The sequence below is a fragment of the Hirsutella rhossiliensis genome (assembly GCF_020360975.1).
Source record: "Hirsutella rhossiliensis strain HR02 chromosome Unknown scaffold00002, whole genome shotgun sequence".
Lineage (NCBI taxonomy): Eukaryota > Fungi > Ascomycota > Sordariomycetes > Hypocreales > Ophiocordycipitaceae > Hirsutella > Hirsutella rhossiliensis.
The window spans coordinates 2,439,347-2,452,307 of record NW_025408668.1 but is presented as its reverse complement, the minus strand read 5'-3'; the positions used below and the strand labels follow the sequence as shown (position 1 = coordinate 2,452,307).

Sequence of the window (12,961 nt, the reverse complement as noted above, 5' to 3'; positions counted from 1 at the left end):
TTACTGTGACTTCTCGTGCTGAGTAGAGACACGTTGGAGGGAGACAACTGCAGATAGGGTTAGTAAACGTACGGCCATGGGAGCATCGACATGACGTACCAAAGTCTTCCAGCGATCGCTGCTTCTGGTTCCGCTTGGGCGACTTGCCATGCATCAGGTTGTCAAAGCCGGCAGACCCTTGCATCAGGTAGTACAGACCACCCATGACGGAGAAGATGCCGAAAGAGAAGATCCAGATGCGGACGACGGCAACGATGCTGGTCTGCTGGCCGTTCTCGAACCAACCGAAGATACAGAAGAGGGTGGCAATGATGTCAACAACCAGGATGGCACCCGTGAGCTGCCAAGAGGGGATCGATGACCAGAAGGGGCCATTGGCACGGGTGATGAAGATGAGCCAGTTCTCCGTCAGGGAGATCTCGAGGAAGAGAACCTCGTCAATGTTACCAAAGTTCTGGATGATACCGCCGTTGGTGCCACCGGCAAACATAGTCGTCAAGGCAATCCATGTGCCAATGGCCAGGACACAGCCGAGCAGGACAGACATGCCCCAGAGCTTGGGAAGGTTCCACTTGACGGGGGTCTGCGAGAAGGGAGCGTTGTCGTAGGCAATGGCCAGGGTGGCAATGTCAGCGAAAATGGCGACGAAGACGACGAGCTCGATTTGCAAGCTGTTGTTGAGGATGGCGATCCAGAGACCGAGGAAGATCTCCATGTGCAGAGACAGGGCGATACGGTAGACGACGTAGGCGTACATGCGGTGGAAAATCTGGCGAGAGGTCTTGAGGGCATCAATAATGGCACCAAGACCAGGCGCAAGAAAGACAATGTCGGCGGCGGAACGCGCGGCGTCCGAGGAACCTTCGACGGCAATACCGGTGTCGGCCTTCTTCAGGGAGGGAGCGTCGTTGACACCATCACCAGTCATGGCAACCAGGTAGCCTCGCTGCTGCAGAATCTCGACAACGGAGTACTTGTGCTGGGGGAAGACCTCGGCGAACCCATCGGCAGCCTCGACGAAATCGTAAACCTCGGAACCAGGCATGTCACCGCCGCCGCCGAGACCCAGACGCTCAGCGTTATAGACGTTGGTGCCGAGGCCGAGCTGACGCGACGTTTCACGGGCGATGCCAACGGCGTCACCAGTCAACATCTTGATGGAAAGACCCAGGTTCTTGGCCTCGTTGATGGTGCGGGCAGTGTCGTGACGCGGGGGATCAGAGCAGGGCATGATGCCGAGGATCTCCCATGCACCCTCGCCACGCTTGCGGGCAACACCGAGCGAACGGAAACCACGAGTGGCGAACTCGGCGACGCAGTTCTTGTAGGCCTTGTCAATCTCCTCGGGGATGGGGTGATCCTCCTCGACCGTCTTGAGAACGAACAAAGGGGCACCCTTGACGCAGATGATGCGCTCGCCCTGCGGGGACTGGACAACGGCCTGGACCTTCTTCGAGACGGGATCGAAGGGGTGGAAGTCGAGAACCTTGTACTTGGACAGGACTCCCTTGGCGCGGGGGTAGTACTTGAGGGCCTTGAGGAAAGCCTTGTCGATGGCATCGATACCCTTCTTCTTGCGGGAGGCGGCCAAGCAGGCCGTGAGCATCAGGTCATCGGGGTCGACGCCGGGGACAGTGAAGGGCTCAGACAGAGAGAGCTTGTTCTTGGTCAGGGTACCCGTCTTGTCCGAGCACAGAATTTCGACACCGGCCAGGGACTCAATGGCGGACAGCTTCTGGACAATGGCCTGCTTCTTTGCGAGGTAGGCGGCTCCGACAGCCATGGTGGTGGTAACAACGGCGGGGAGACCGACCGGGACGCCGACGATGGTGATGGCCAGGGTGAATCGCAGGATTTCGACGATGCCATTGGAGCGGTAGAAGGACGAGACCCAGACGACGAGGAGGGTGACGACGACGAGAATCAAGAGGACTGTGCCGATGCCGTTGAGCACCTCGGTGAAGTGACCGGTTCCACCGGCAGACTGCGAGACGAGGGCGGCGGCGCGGCCAACAAAGGTGTTGTCACCAGTAGCGGTGACGACTACAAAGGCCTCCCCACGCTTGACGGCAGACGAGGCGAAGCAGTTGTCATTCTTATGCTTGTCAACAGCCAGCGACTCGCCAGTAATGGCAGACTGGTCGACCTGCAGGAAAGCATCCTCGGTGACGATGCGGCCATCGGCGGGAATAATGGTGCCCTGGGTAGGGAGGATTTCGTTAGCCGACGTCGGGTGGAGAGACATTGGTGTGGGCCAAAACTCACTTCCTCGACCTGCAGGATATCGCCGGGGACAACCTCGGGCGCCTCAATCTCCTTAAGAGTGCCGTCACGAAGAACGACGGCCTTGAGGGCAAGCGTCTTCTTCAACTCGTCGACAATGGACCCGGCCTGGTATTCCTGGACAAACCCGACGCAGGCGTTGAGGAGCAGCAGAGCGCAAATGACACCGAAATCGACCCAGTCCTGGAGACCGGCGGCGAGGACAGCGGCAGCCTAGGCAACATAGAAAGAGGCCCCGGTTAGCGCCCATTTCCACAAGCGATGACCAAACAGACTAGCAGCATCAGGTGAGACGTGACGGGGGGGCTAGTCTTGCGGGTGCGAAAGCAGGCGGCGATCAACTTTGTTTCGCAACAAATAGCGGGGCCAGCCTCTTGGGTCATGCCGGATGGATCGGTCTTTGGACCGCCCCCACATGTAGCCAACCAGTGCCATGAGCCAATTGCTTGCGGCCCACCATAGCTCCAGTGGAGCTCGTAATCTGCGGCACTCCGAAAAAAACGCGCGAAAAATGCCAACAGTGGACAAAAACATTGGGCGCAGGAATTGCGATCCCCCCGGGCGCTTTGCCGTAGCGGTTGGCTGCCCCGGGCGTCCAGCCCATGACGGAGGAGGGGGCGGACGGGAAGCCGCGTAGGACGGATGTGGCGGGAAACAAACTCACCTCCATGACGAACTGAATGGGACCAACAAAGTAGGACAGGAACTTGAGGAACAGGTTCTCCTTCTCCTCCTTCATCTGGTTGAGACCGTACTTGCGGCGGCGCGAGGTGACTTCGGATTCGGTAAGGCCAACGCGGCTGTCCGTCTGGAGCATGTCCTCGGGGATGACACGGCCGCCTCCCGGAGTATTTTCCTCCTCTTCCTCCTCCATGCCGCCGTGACCATCCTGCGACTCTAGGTCCTCGATCAGAGCGTCAATGTCCTCATCCTCGTCGTCGTCCTGGCCGGCGGCAGCCTTCTTGGGCTGGTGAGGCTGCTCCGAGTGGTATGGCTGCTGCTGTTGTTGTTGCTGCTGCTGGGCCCTTTTTTCATCAAAGCGGCCCGACTCGATATTGGTGTCGAGCGCAGGTGCGCCGACGGCCTTGTCGTCAGCCATGGCCAGGAGAGAGGTGATGAAATCGTTGTGTGGTCGTCCGCTAGCCCGACTGGTCCCCTGGAGAGGTGTTAAGAAATGCGACGAGTGATGAGCCTTGTTGTCTGCTGCGCTCCTGGGGAATAAGAGGCGACGACTCGCTGGATGGGGCGGATGAGGAGAGCAGAAGGCGAGGAGAAGAGGAGGGGAGAGAGGGGAGAGGGGAGGGGGGAGGAGAGGGGAAGAGGAAAGAAAGAAGAAGGCGAGTGTCGAGGTCACCGCACGAAAAGGGAAGGCGTACCTATGGACACTTGAGCGCAACTCATTCGTGGGTGGGAGGAAAGGAAGGAAGGAGGAGGGAAGGCAAGGCCGCGGGACGGGTGGGAGCGGCTATTTCAATGAGCGACACCGTCTCATCACCTTAGCCCGTTGCGGGCAGGCCAGCAGCCGAGCCAGCAGCGGGGGGGAAACTTACAGCAGGGCCAGCAGCAAGCTTTCGGCGGCCCAGGCATCATGGGGAAGAGAGCAAGAGACCATTCCCTGCCCCACTCCCCATCATCCCAGGCACGCCCACACACCACACTTTTTCTTGCCAAGCAACCAAAATGTCTGACTACGTCCCAGGTACTCCGTAGCTTCGTTGGGGGGAGGTACATGCCGCAACAGCACATACCTCTGCCCCAGGGAGCAGATACAATCGAGCTCAGGTACTGCCGCGTCCGAGGGGCGTGGTGGCTACACATACTCAGGCCGTGCGGGGTGTGCGCCATGGATACGGTGCCCATCAAAGGCCCGCTAGCGTGCCTCTCTGGTCCCCAGGGACAACCACAGAAACACACGCCACCGCCGCCTGTGGCAGTCACGTACTGTACGTCTAAGGCGTGGCCGCGGCAAAAGGTGTCGGTGGCGGTGGCAGCCGCGGGAGGAGGCAGCAGCTGCATTTACATTTTTGTTTTTCGACGTGCATGCTTCGGCTCGGCTCCGGGAGCGGATGATTGAATCTGCTTCGTCTTACGTTGGGCAGGGCAAGGCAGCAACGATAAGGCGCCCGGTTGCTGTAGAGAGCACTAGCAAAGATGAACGGTCATGCCAAGCAATAACAAATACCTTGTGTTGTCCCTGCCAGAGGGCGAATACGTGGGCGGTACGGCCCTGGCGCGGGACCGTCGCCCCCAGCACCCGGTATCATGTACATGGTTGGAGCGCGCACGGTGCCCTCGCCTCCCAGCCTCCTCTGCGCCCTTTGGCAGTGTGCTCGCCCGCGGGCTTGGCGCATCCGGAGCTTTCCAACAGCACCTCATACTTCGATCCCGAGGTCGACAGGCGCGCTCGCTGGGCTGCGCTGGGTATGTACCTCGGTACCCGGCGTGCATGCCTTTCCTTGGTTGGGGCTGTTTCCGTTGGAGGCACAGAACCAAGCGAGGCTGCGAGCGGGAGCTGCCCACGGCCACCTACCTCTCTTCCTCGACCACATTCCCCTCGCCCAAAGGCCGACGTCACCAGTCTACGAGGAGCGAGATGTATCGAGATGGGTACGAAGACACGCCACGGTCCGTACGATTACTTGATCCATTGTCCGGGCCCGAGCGAGTGGAAATTAGACGGCCAATTGGCCAAACAGACACATGGCGGCCGCATTCGTGCCCTCTGTTAGCCTGCCTGCACACGACAGATGGCTACGAGAGGTATGTCGGCCTGTGAGAGCCGTGATGGATGTTTCCGATGCCGCAACCGCCTGTTTCTCACTTGTAGTCGACATCCGTCTGCCCACCGACGAGTCTACTGTAATTACCGTGCGGTGCGTCCCCGAGCTGCATGGAAGCCGCCGTGTACTGCATGTATGTATGTATGTATGTACGTATGTATGTATGTATGTACGTGCGTATGTATGTAGGTATGTATGTATGTACAGTATGTATGTACGTACGTATGTCGGTGAAATCGCTCCATGCACATCCGCATGCCCATCAACAACAAATGCCCGGGGTGGAGATGGGGGGACAAGTTGCAAAGTCGGGAAATAGGCCGCAAGCCGCTTCTCGCTTGCCTGCCCGCCGTGGCGCTTATGCCGAGAAGATTAGCTCGCGATGCATTTGCAAGCCGCCGAGTGCTGCGTGTAAGCCGATTGCTGTCGAGCATGCACGCACGCCACCCAGGTTGGGCTTAGCGCCCACGATGCGGTCCCTTTGGAGGGTCGCAGCCTTCTTTGTTTCCACGGCCCTTCGATGCGCGAGCCATGTGCTATCATTCGGCCTCGTGTGGGCAAGAAAAGGGTCGCTCGCGGGGACTCCGGACGAGTGCGACGCAGCATTGGCAAAGCCTGGGGGCGATTGGTGAGGCATTTGGAGATCTGCAATGCTGCGGAGAACCCTGTCCCCCTTTGCCAAACCGACGACGCCGTTTTCCCAGCCGCCTCCATCTTGTCCTGAAGCAGAGCCAACACCAAGGGGAGGGAGACCGACTCGCCGCTGCTGTTGGATGTTGCAGCCCTGGACCGCTGAGGCATTTTTCGGTCACCGGCATCTGGCAATGACGACACCGGGGCCCGGGGGAAACAAGGAGGGCCCTTTTTTTGGCGGGAAACGAGCTTGTGGGCCTTGGCAGTCGGCCCTCCCCGGCCCCCCGGCCTGCCTACCGGGCGGCGGTGACGGTCAGCAAGCAGCAGCAGCAGCATCGTCGTCAGCCTCGCGCGGCGAAGAAGCAACGAGGGTCGAGAGATTGGCCGTGGCGCAGGCCGTGCGTGTCCCCTGTGCCGAGCACAGAGAGAACTGTCAACTCCAAGACACACCCGGGCCGGTACCAGGTACCAGGCACGGCATTGCGGCCTGTACGCTGTACGGTGTACCCTGACAGCATGCGTGTAGCGCCCACAACCAGCCACTAACCCCCTCCCCTGTCTGGCGTTTGTGCTGCGCGGCACTTGGCGATGAAGAAACAAAACCCCTAGCAGGAGCACATGCATCCTGTTTTCCCATGTCTCGAGGTGGGAAGGCGACAGCATCCATTCCTCTCCCGCCGGTGCTTCATCTAATAATAGGGCGCATGCACCCCCCCCGGCCGACGGGTCGAGAGTCAAGAGCGTCTCGCCCGGCGACGTCGAGGCCGGCATCATCCATCCTCGACCTGCGTGCCTGACTATCGGCTAAAAGGCTTGGCGAGGGCGACAGGCTCGGCGGCTCCAGAACCTTTTCTCCAGATTCAGGAGTCGAGACACCACCACCTCCCCGTGGGTGCGACCCCGGCGGCGACGGCGATGGAGTCGACGGCAGCGCCAAGCAAGCAACCTTGTTGGGGGAGCCATCGTGGCTGGGCAAAGGCATCGCTCACGCCCCCTTTTTCACCCACTCTGTCGTCTGTCTCATCCCCGAGGAGGTCGAATGCGGTGCTTGCGAGGCGGCTTTTATTTTTTTAAGGTTGGCGGCAAGGTTGTTCTGTTCCAGAGCCCTGTCTAAGGGATGACGACGGAAGGGGGGCGAGAGAGACAGCAGCTTAAGCTTACATTTCTACTGCGTGTCTGTATTGTGTCCTCTCTCTCCTCCTTGGCCGCCTGCTTACCTGCTGTACAACCCTGATCTGACCCTGGAACATGACCGGCGGGCTTGGCGGTCGACTCGAGAAATGCGGCGGCGGCGGCGAGTGCGAGAGCGCGGCGTAGCTTGGCCTTGGCCGAATCATGACGAGAACTTTTTTTTGCCTCCTTCCGCCCTCTTGCCTTGCTTTTCCGGCTACCTTTTCTCCCTCCATGTGAGACAGCGCGGTTGCACGAGAGGGGTCGGGGTGGGACGAAAGCAGCAGCAGCAGCTCTGCACGATTGCTTGTCAAAATCCGTTTTCTGTCTCGCCCACGGACGGCATCTGCCAAGCCGCCAGCGCGAGGATCGTCCAGAGACGATAACGTCCCCTTTTTCCAATCGTTTGTTTGCCCCTGAGTCCAATATCTCTGACCCGGGCCTCTCCTCGCCACGACGTCTCTCGCTCACGGCCTGGACGTCCTTTGTTTGGCCCCTACAGGTGCACTGCGGAGGAAATCCAATCTGGAGCACCGTGCGCCACACTGGCTGGCTCCTCTCTCGCCCGTGACATTGAACGTACAGATACGGATACAGCACGGATACCCCCCCGGGGATTCTCACGCGGGACCCCCCCCACTTGGCTGTTTGTACCTTGCCTTAGCGACGTCCTTATCTTGGGCTTTTTCTGGGGCCAAATCCCACTCTCTTTTCTCTCACCCGCCGACAAGGTTTTCCCTTCTCGTCGCTTCTTTCATGCTTCGCGCATTGCCTTGGGACGAATAGAGTCGTGCATGCCTCGTGGCGTGGCGGGGAAGAGGCCGGATGGATGCATCGTGACCCCATTGGCGGATGCATCGCTTGCCTGGACGCCCTGGTGCAAGACGACTTTTAGACGACTTTTAGACGACTTTTAGACGACTTTTGTTCGTCGCAGTCGACGTAACGTATTCGTGCCCGGACAGGCAAGATTATACAGGAGGCATGTCACTCTTGCGCACGCAACCGCAACGGTTGCATTACCTGCCAGGCGTCGCTCTCTGCTGCCATGGAGGCCTTTCCACTCTGTCCAAGCAAAGCCCCTGATTTGTTCCTCCTTTTTGCTTCTTTCTCCCTCGTGCCCCTACCTACATAGCTTATTTCTACCGCAATGTCCCATCTACCGGCGCCGTACCAGCCACAGCTGCGTTTTTCCTTCTGCTTTTCTCCTGCTGCTTCCGTCTCTGTTTTGCCGGGCCTCCAAATCTGGGATCCGTCAATGGAGCGCCATGCCGAGAAAGGGACTTGGAGAGAAACCCGTCAGCGGTTTAACAATGCATTCAATTGGCCTGGTCTATGAATATCCTGCCGATCAAACGCACCACCGACACACACACTAACATAAACAACAAGAGAGGAACAGCCGTAGACTTTATTGGTCGGTTCCACTACGTCATTGGAATGCGTCGCCCGCTCCTCGTCTTCCCCCCCTCCCCGGCCAAAAGTCCCGGTCCTCGGCCGGCCTCTCTACCTTGACGATACCTCCGGCCAGTGTGAGCTTCCGCCCCGGCTCCAAGGTACCGGACAGGTGCCCCGAGTATGTAAGTGGAGCGCAAGTTTACGCGGCAAGGGTCTATCAACGAGCCGAGAAAAAGAAAGAATAACAAACAACCCTTCAAACAAAGCCGAGGGCGCAAAGGCGGTGGTGGGTGGCCAGGAGACAAGGAGGCTGCCTCAACCGAGAAAACACGTCTAGGCCCGAGGCGCCAACTGTCTGGACGCTTCCCTGTCGTCAACTTGCTCGTTTGACCGGTCAACCGCCGCCGCCGTCGCCGCCGGGAGCCGCTCACGGGAAAAGCTAGCAGGAGGGGGCAGCAGACGACACCCTTCCCTCGCCCAGGTTAGGCGACAACATGCAAGCAGGTTCCCATGTCCATTCGCCTTCGACGGCGCTCTCGGCCTTGCCGTGGGAGGGGCAGCAAGGGTAGGCCGACCTTGATAACTACCATCTGTCACCCGCAAATATCGTCGAGCCAATAATGCCCAGGTGCGCGCTCCGCAAGAACGTCCGAGAAGCCCCGGACACTCCATATGCAGCTAGTTACCTCCAACGGCTACCCTTTTCTTTTTTCCATCCACCGGGCATCCACGCGGGCATCCACGACCACGGTCGGTTTCCAGAGGAAAGGGTGCTCGAGCTCCGTCTATTCGTGACGCCTTTATACACTATACGTACGTAACCACACGGGGCCGTAATAGCACCACCTCGAGGTGCCTGGATTGCTCCTCGTGGCAGCGAAGAGAGGAAGGAAGAAGAAAAAAGCAAGGGTAGGAAAATCCTGCACAGCATGCTTTTTCTGGCCCCTCCGCCGGCCTGTTGACGAGCCTGGGGTGGATACGCAGGTAGGTTCCGTAATTTGCCTGCATTCATATCTCGGGGTAACCTCGTCCAAAATGCGCGCACCAGGACACCCAGGCATGTGCCCACATAGATACACACGTCCTTCCAGACCACCCGAGCACGGGTAAGTTATGGGGAGCAGGCGGATGAGCAAGATTGACAATGGACGTACAAAGCACTCAGCAAGTGTAAGCGCTGAGGTGCATCACGCCGCCTCCTGCACCGTGGCCGACTCGCTCCGATCCGAATGAGCCTTTTTTTGTCGTTCTCTTGCTTCTCCGGCAGTGTCTCCCCCCCCCCCTCTCAAAGTTCGCCGCATGTTCTGGAAGCCCCTGAGGCTGCTTAATCGTGGCGTGTCATCATCACACACGGCGCTTGTCAAGGAGACAAATCCACCCTCGCGCCAGCCAATCGACATCCTTGTCTATCTATTGTTCTGTGTAAATTTTCGTCGGCTTTTTCATCTGGCCTTAGGCCTCCCCATCCGATCCTGGGCCCTCGGTTTCCCACCCTTCCCCCCGTCTGGTTCCCTTTCTCCTCGGCTCTTCGCCGCTTCTTCGGCCTGTTGCCGTCAGCCTGGGAGACGTCTGGCGCACCCCCGGCACGCCCGCTCATGCCGACCTTTCTCCGGCCGCTGCCCGTGGGGAAGTTGATCTCGTCGTCGTCTCTTCCGACGCGGCTTGCCTCGTGTGCATGTGTGAGGGCTGTTTTGATTACGGCATTCCCTGGGACAGAAGTGGTCGCGTGAGCTGGGACGGGAAAAGGAAAACAATCACCCGGCATGGTGGATATTTTCCCATGTCGTTTCTCCACAGGAGTCAAGATTGAAAGCCAAAGTTACTTGGTAGGACGAGTGTAGCCGTTCCTCGGCGCCGTCATGTCCATCCCGGCTACGTGACACCGCCGACCTCGGTGTTCCCCAAAGGCTCTTCGCCGATATGGCACAGTACTGCGAGTTAGTTCCTTGCTGCCTGTTTCGGCTGCCGGCGGCAAAGAATGGCCTGCTTCCCTTTCCATGTTATCGCGCTCCCGCCGATGCTGCCTCGCTCCAGGTGCGACGGGCCGGCGAGCCTACCCTACACCCCCGGACACATCGGCCGCCGGCCATACGCGCTATTCCCGTCTCCGCGGCCGTCTGTGCACACCACTTGGGGTAAAACTGCGCAGCTGAGCGACACGCAATGCCCGTATCCGGATAGCACGCACAACTTTGTTGAGGGAAAACCGTGTAAGCCGCGGAACAGAATAAAACGGGACTTTTTTCCTTGCAAGTCCGAAAACCGGCCGGCTCTGTTGTTCGGCCGTCAAGGTCCGGGATGCGTCTCGTTCCTCGCCTTAGTTTTCCTGGGCTCGACGACTATTGGGCGGCCAGATGGCTCCTGGTGACTGACTGACTCGGTCAAGGGTCAATCCCATGAGAGCCGCTCCCCGTCTGTTGACGCATCTCGACGCCAGTCTGCCTCTCTCCCCCCCCCTTCTCCATCGCCCTCTTCCCGTTTTCTGTCCCGATATTCGTCCTCTCCCTCTCTGCCCCCCCGTTTATTTTTCGCATTATTCATCGCCACCTCCCAACGGGCAGCCAAAGACGCACGTCACTGATTCATCATCGTCCCTTTGCCATGTCTCCCGCCGGGCCACCTCCCGGCACGCAGACTAGGGGGTTCGGCGGCGAGCGACTATTGGCACGGGCTAGCAAGCCATTCTGCTGTAGAACAAGGCCATGGATTGGGCATGGCGTGCAGACAGAACCGCACACACGGCACCGTCCGAACCCGCCTACGCCCACCCCTCCCCCCCTTTCCCTTTCCCTTGCCCGGCCTCTCCCGGGCTTGATCATTATTCATCTGGGTTGGCGGCGGCACGTTTGTATACGCGTATTCGTACTTGTCAAAGTCGGGAGGGCGGCCAAAGTAGACCGCCTCCAGACTGTCGACTGGACTGGGCTCGGCTATCATAGCTCCCGTCCATCTCAACAAGCGGCGCTATATACCGCGCGTAGGTGAGCTAGCTGGGTAGTCCGAGCACCCAACACCAAGGTGAGGCTATCTTCCCCGCGGTGCCTTGACGTATAAGGTCGTGTGTTGCGTGCGCCGTCGTCTCGGCACCGGGACGCCGACGTCACCACTGCCGTCATCGACGAGCACGGCTCGACCGCCCAGGATCAGGGACCTAGATTGTCCAGAGCAGAACCAGTCTCGACGCCCGGCGACGCCGCCACCGCGAGCTGGTGGGTGCCAGGTGGGTGGCCAGTCAGGAGCGCGCCATTTTCGTCCTCTCCAAGAAACCCCGAGGTCAGCAGCACCAGCGCGCTACTGCTCGTTGCCCGATGCCCGATGCCCGAGGCATTTCCGCCTCCTCCCCAGAAGCGCTTCCGACTTTTCCGACCTCTCAAACAGGCGGTCGGCTGGTCGGAGCTAGCTAGGCCCGGCCGGCACCTTGGACGGCTCAACGGCATCTCCTATGCATGCAAATTCCCGCACCCGCCGAGCCGTTCTATCCTTTCTTTCTTTTCTTTTTCCGCCTCCTCTCACCAGGAATCGTGGTGTCAGCAACGGCCGGGCTGAAGAAGCACGGCGGGCCAGCAGGGATCAGGGCCGTCCCTCCGAGACGTCGGCATCCGTGCCCCCCAACAAGCAGAGGGAATAAATAATAGAAGGACGATCAAACGACCAGAATCAGACGCGGCTTCGAAACAAGTTTTTGGATCGATGGGCCATTGTCAATCCATGCCACCCGCTTTCGTCTCCCACATTGATACGTCTGGATCCGTCAAGCCCAGCCAATGGCAGTCCGTCTTCCAAACACAGTCCCCCGGCATATCGTTTCACGGCTGTCATGTTTGTTTCGTTTAGTCCCATTCACTCGAGTCCATGTCTGGAAAAGAGTAAAAATAACGCAAAGTTTAGTATCCCCAGAAACCGTCCACGGTCGCCTTCTAACCATTGCCCCCTCCCGCCCTCTGCACCTCCGGGATGAAAGGGAGACAAGATGAAATACGAATACCGCATGTACTTATCACACTCTATCCGGGCATGATGCAGCGGCAGTCGGCTCACACTTCCGGGACCGAACACTTGTCCTGACCCGGCCGGCGACAGAAACCGCTTGCGGCCATGTCCGGCCGGGTCCAGAAGCAATTTCACACACCCCGACTGCGACGGGAACGGAGATGGATTCGCATGAGATGCCGCCAGTCTCCCCGCTCGAATCAAGGAGAAAAACGGCCGAGGCCGGGAGACGAATCATGTTTGTTGTTGATGCTGCTCGACGGGGCGGAAGCCCGCCTTTGCACCTCGGACAGCAGCAGCTCCGTCTTTGCTCGCCGCAACCCGTTCACGAAAAGAGTCGCAGATCAAACGAACCCTCATCTACCATTGCTCTCCGCGTCACTTGAGGTTTAGTAGATGCAAGCCAAACGTCTTAGCCGACACCCGCGGCGCGCAGTCCACCGTAGGGCGTGCATGCCCCGTCGCGCAAAAACAATCTCACCAACCAATGCATTCGTCCATTTCCCCAAAGCTGTTTGTTGTTGTCCCAACTAGCCTTTGCAGTTCCGGGCAAGGCCGGTGGCCATGCTGCGATTATCATAACACGGCCTCCCCATGCCAAGAGAGGGCCGGGGTAGCCAAACGTGGGCATTTCCGTCCACCTATCGAACTGCATGAACCTTCATTTCCCGTCTCCTCGTCTTTCTTCTTTCTCTCTCTTGCCTCCG

General features: G+C 59.1%; 1 protein-coding gene across 1 annotated transcript; it reads right to left on the bottom strand.

The window, feature by feature from the left end:
- On the bottom strand, window positions 1–3,382 carry HRG_01849 (e1-E2 ATPase domain-containing protein; the record flags this gene model as incomplete). The annotated part of the gene is made up of 4 exons (XM_044860320.1): window positions 1–47; window positions 100–2,200; window positions 2,266–2,496; window positions 2,948–3,382. 4 exons carry the CDS (start codon window positions 3,380–3,382, stop codon window positions 1–3), a joined length of 2,814 nt encoding a protein of 937 aa, XP_044723953.1.
- Between the last annotated feature and the right edge of the window lie 9,579 nt (window positions 3,383–12,961).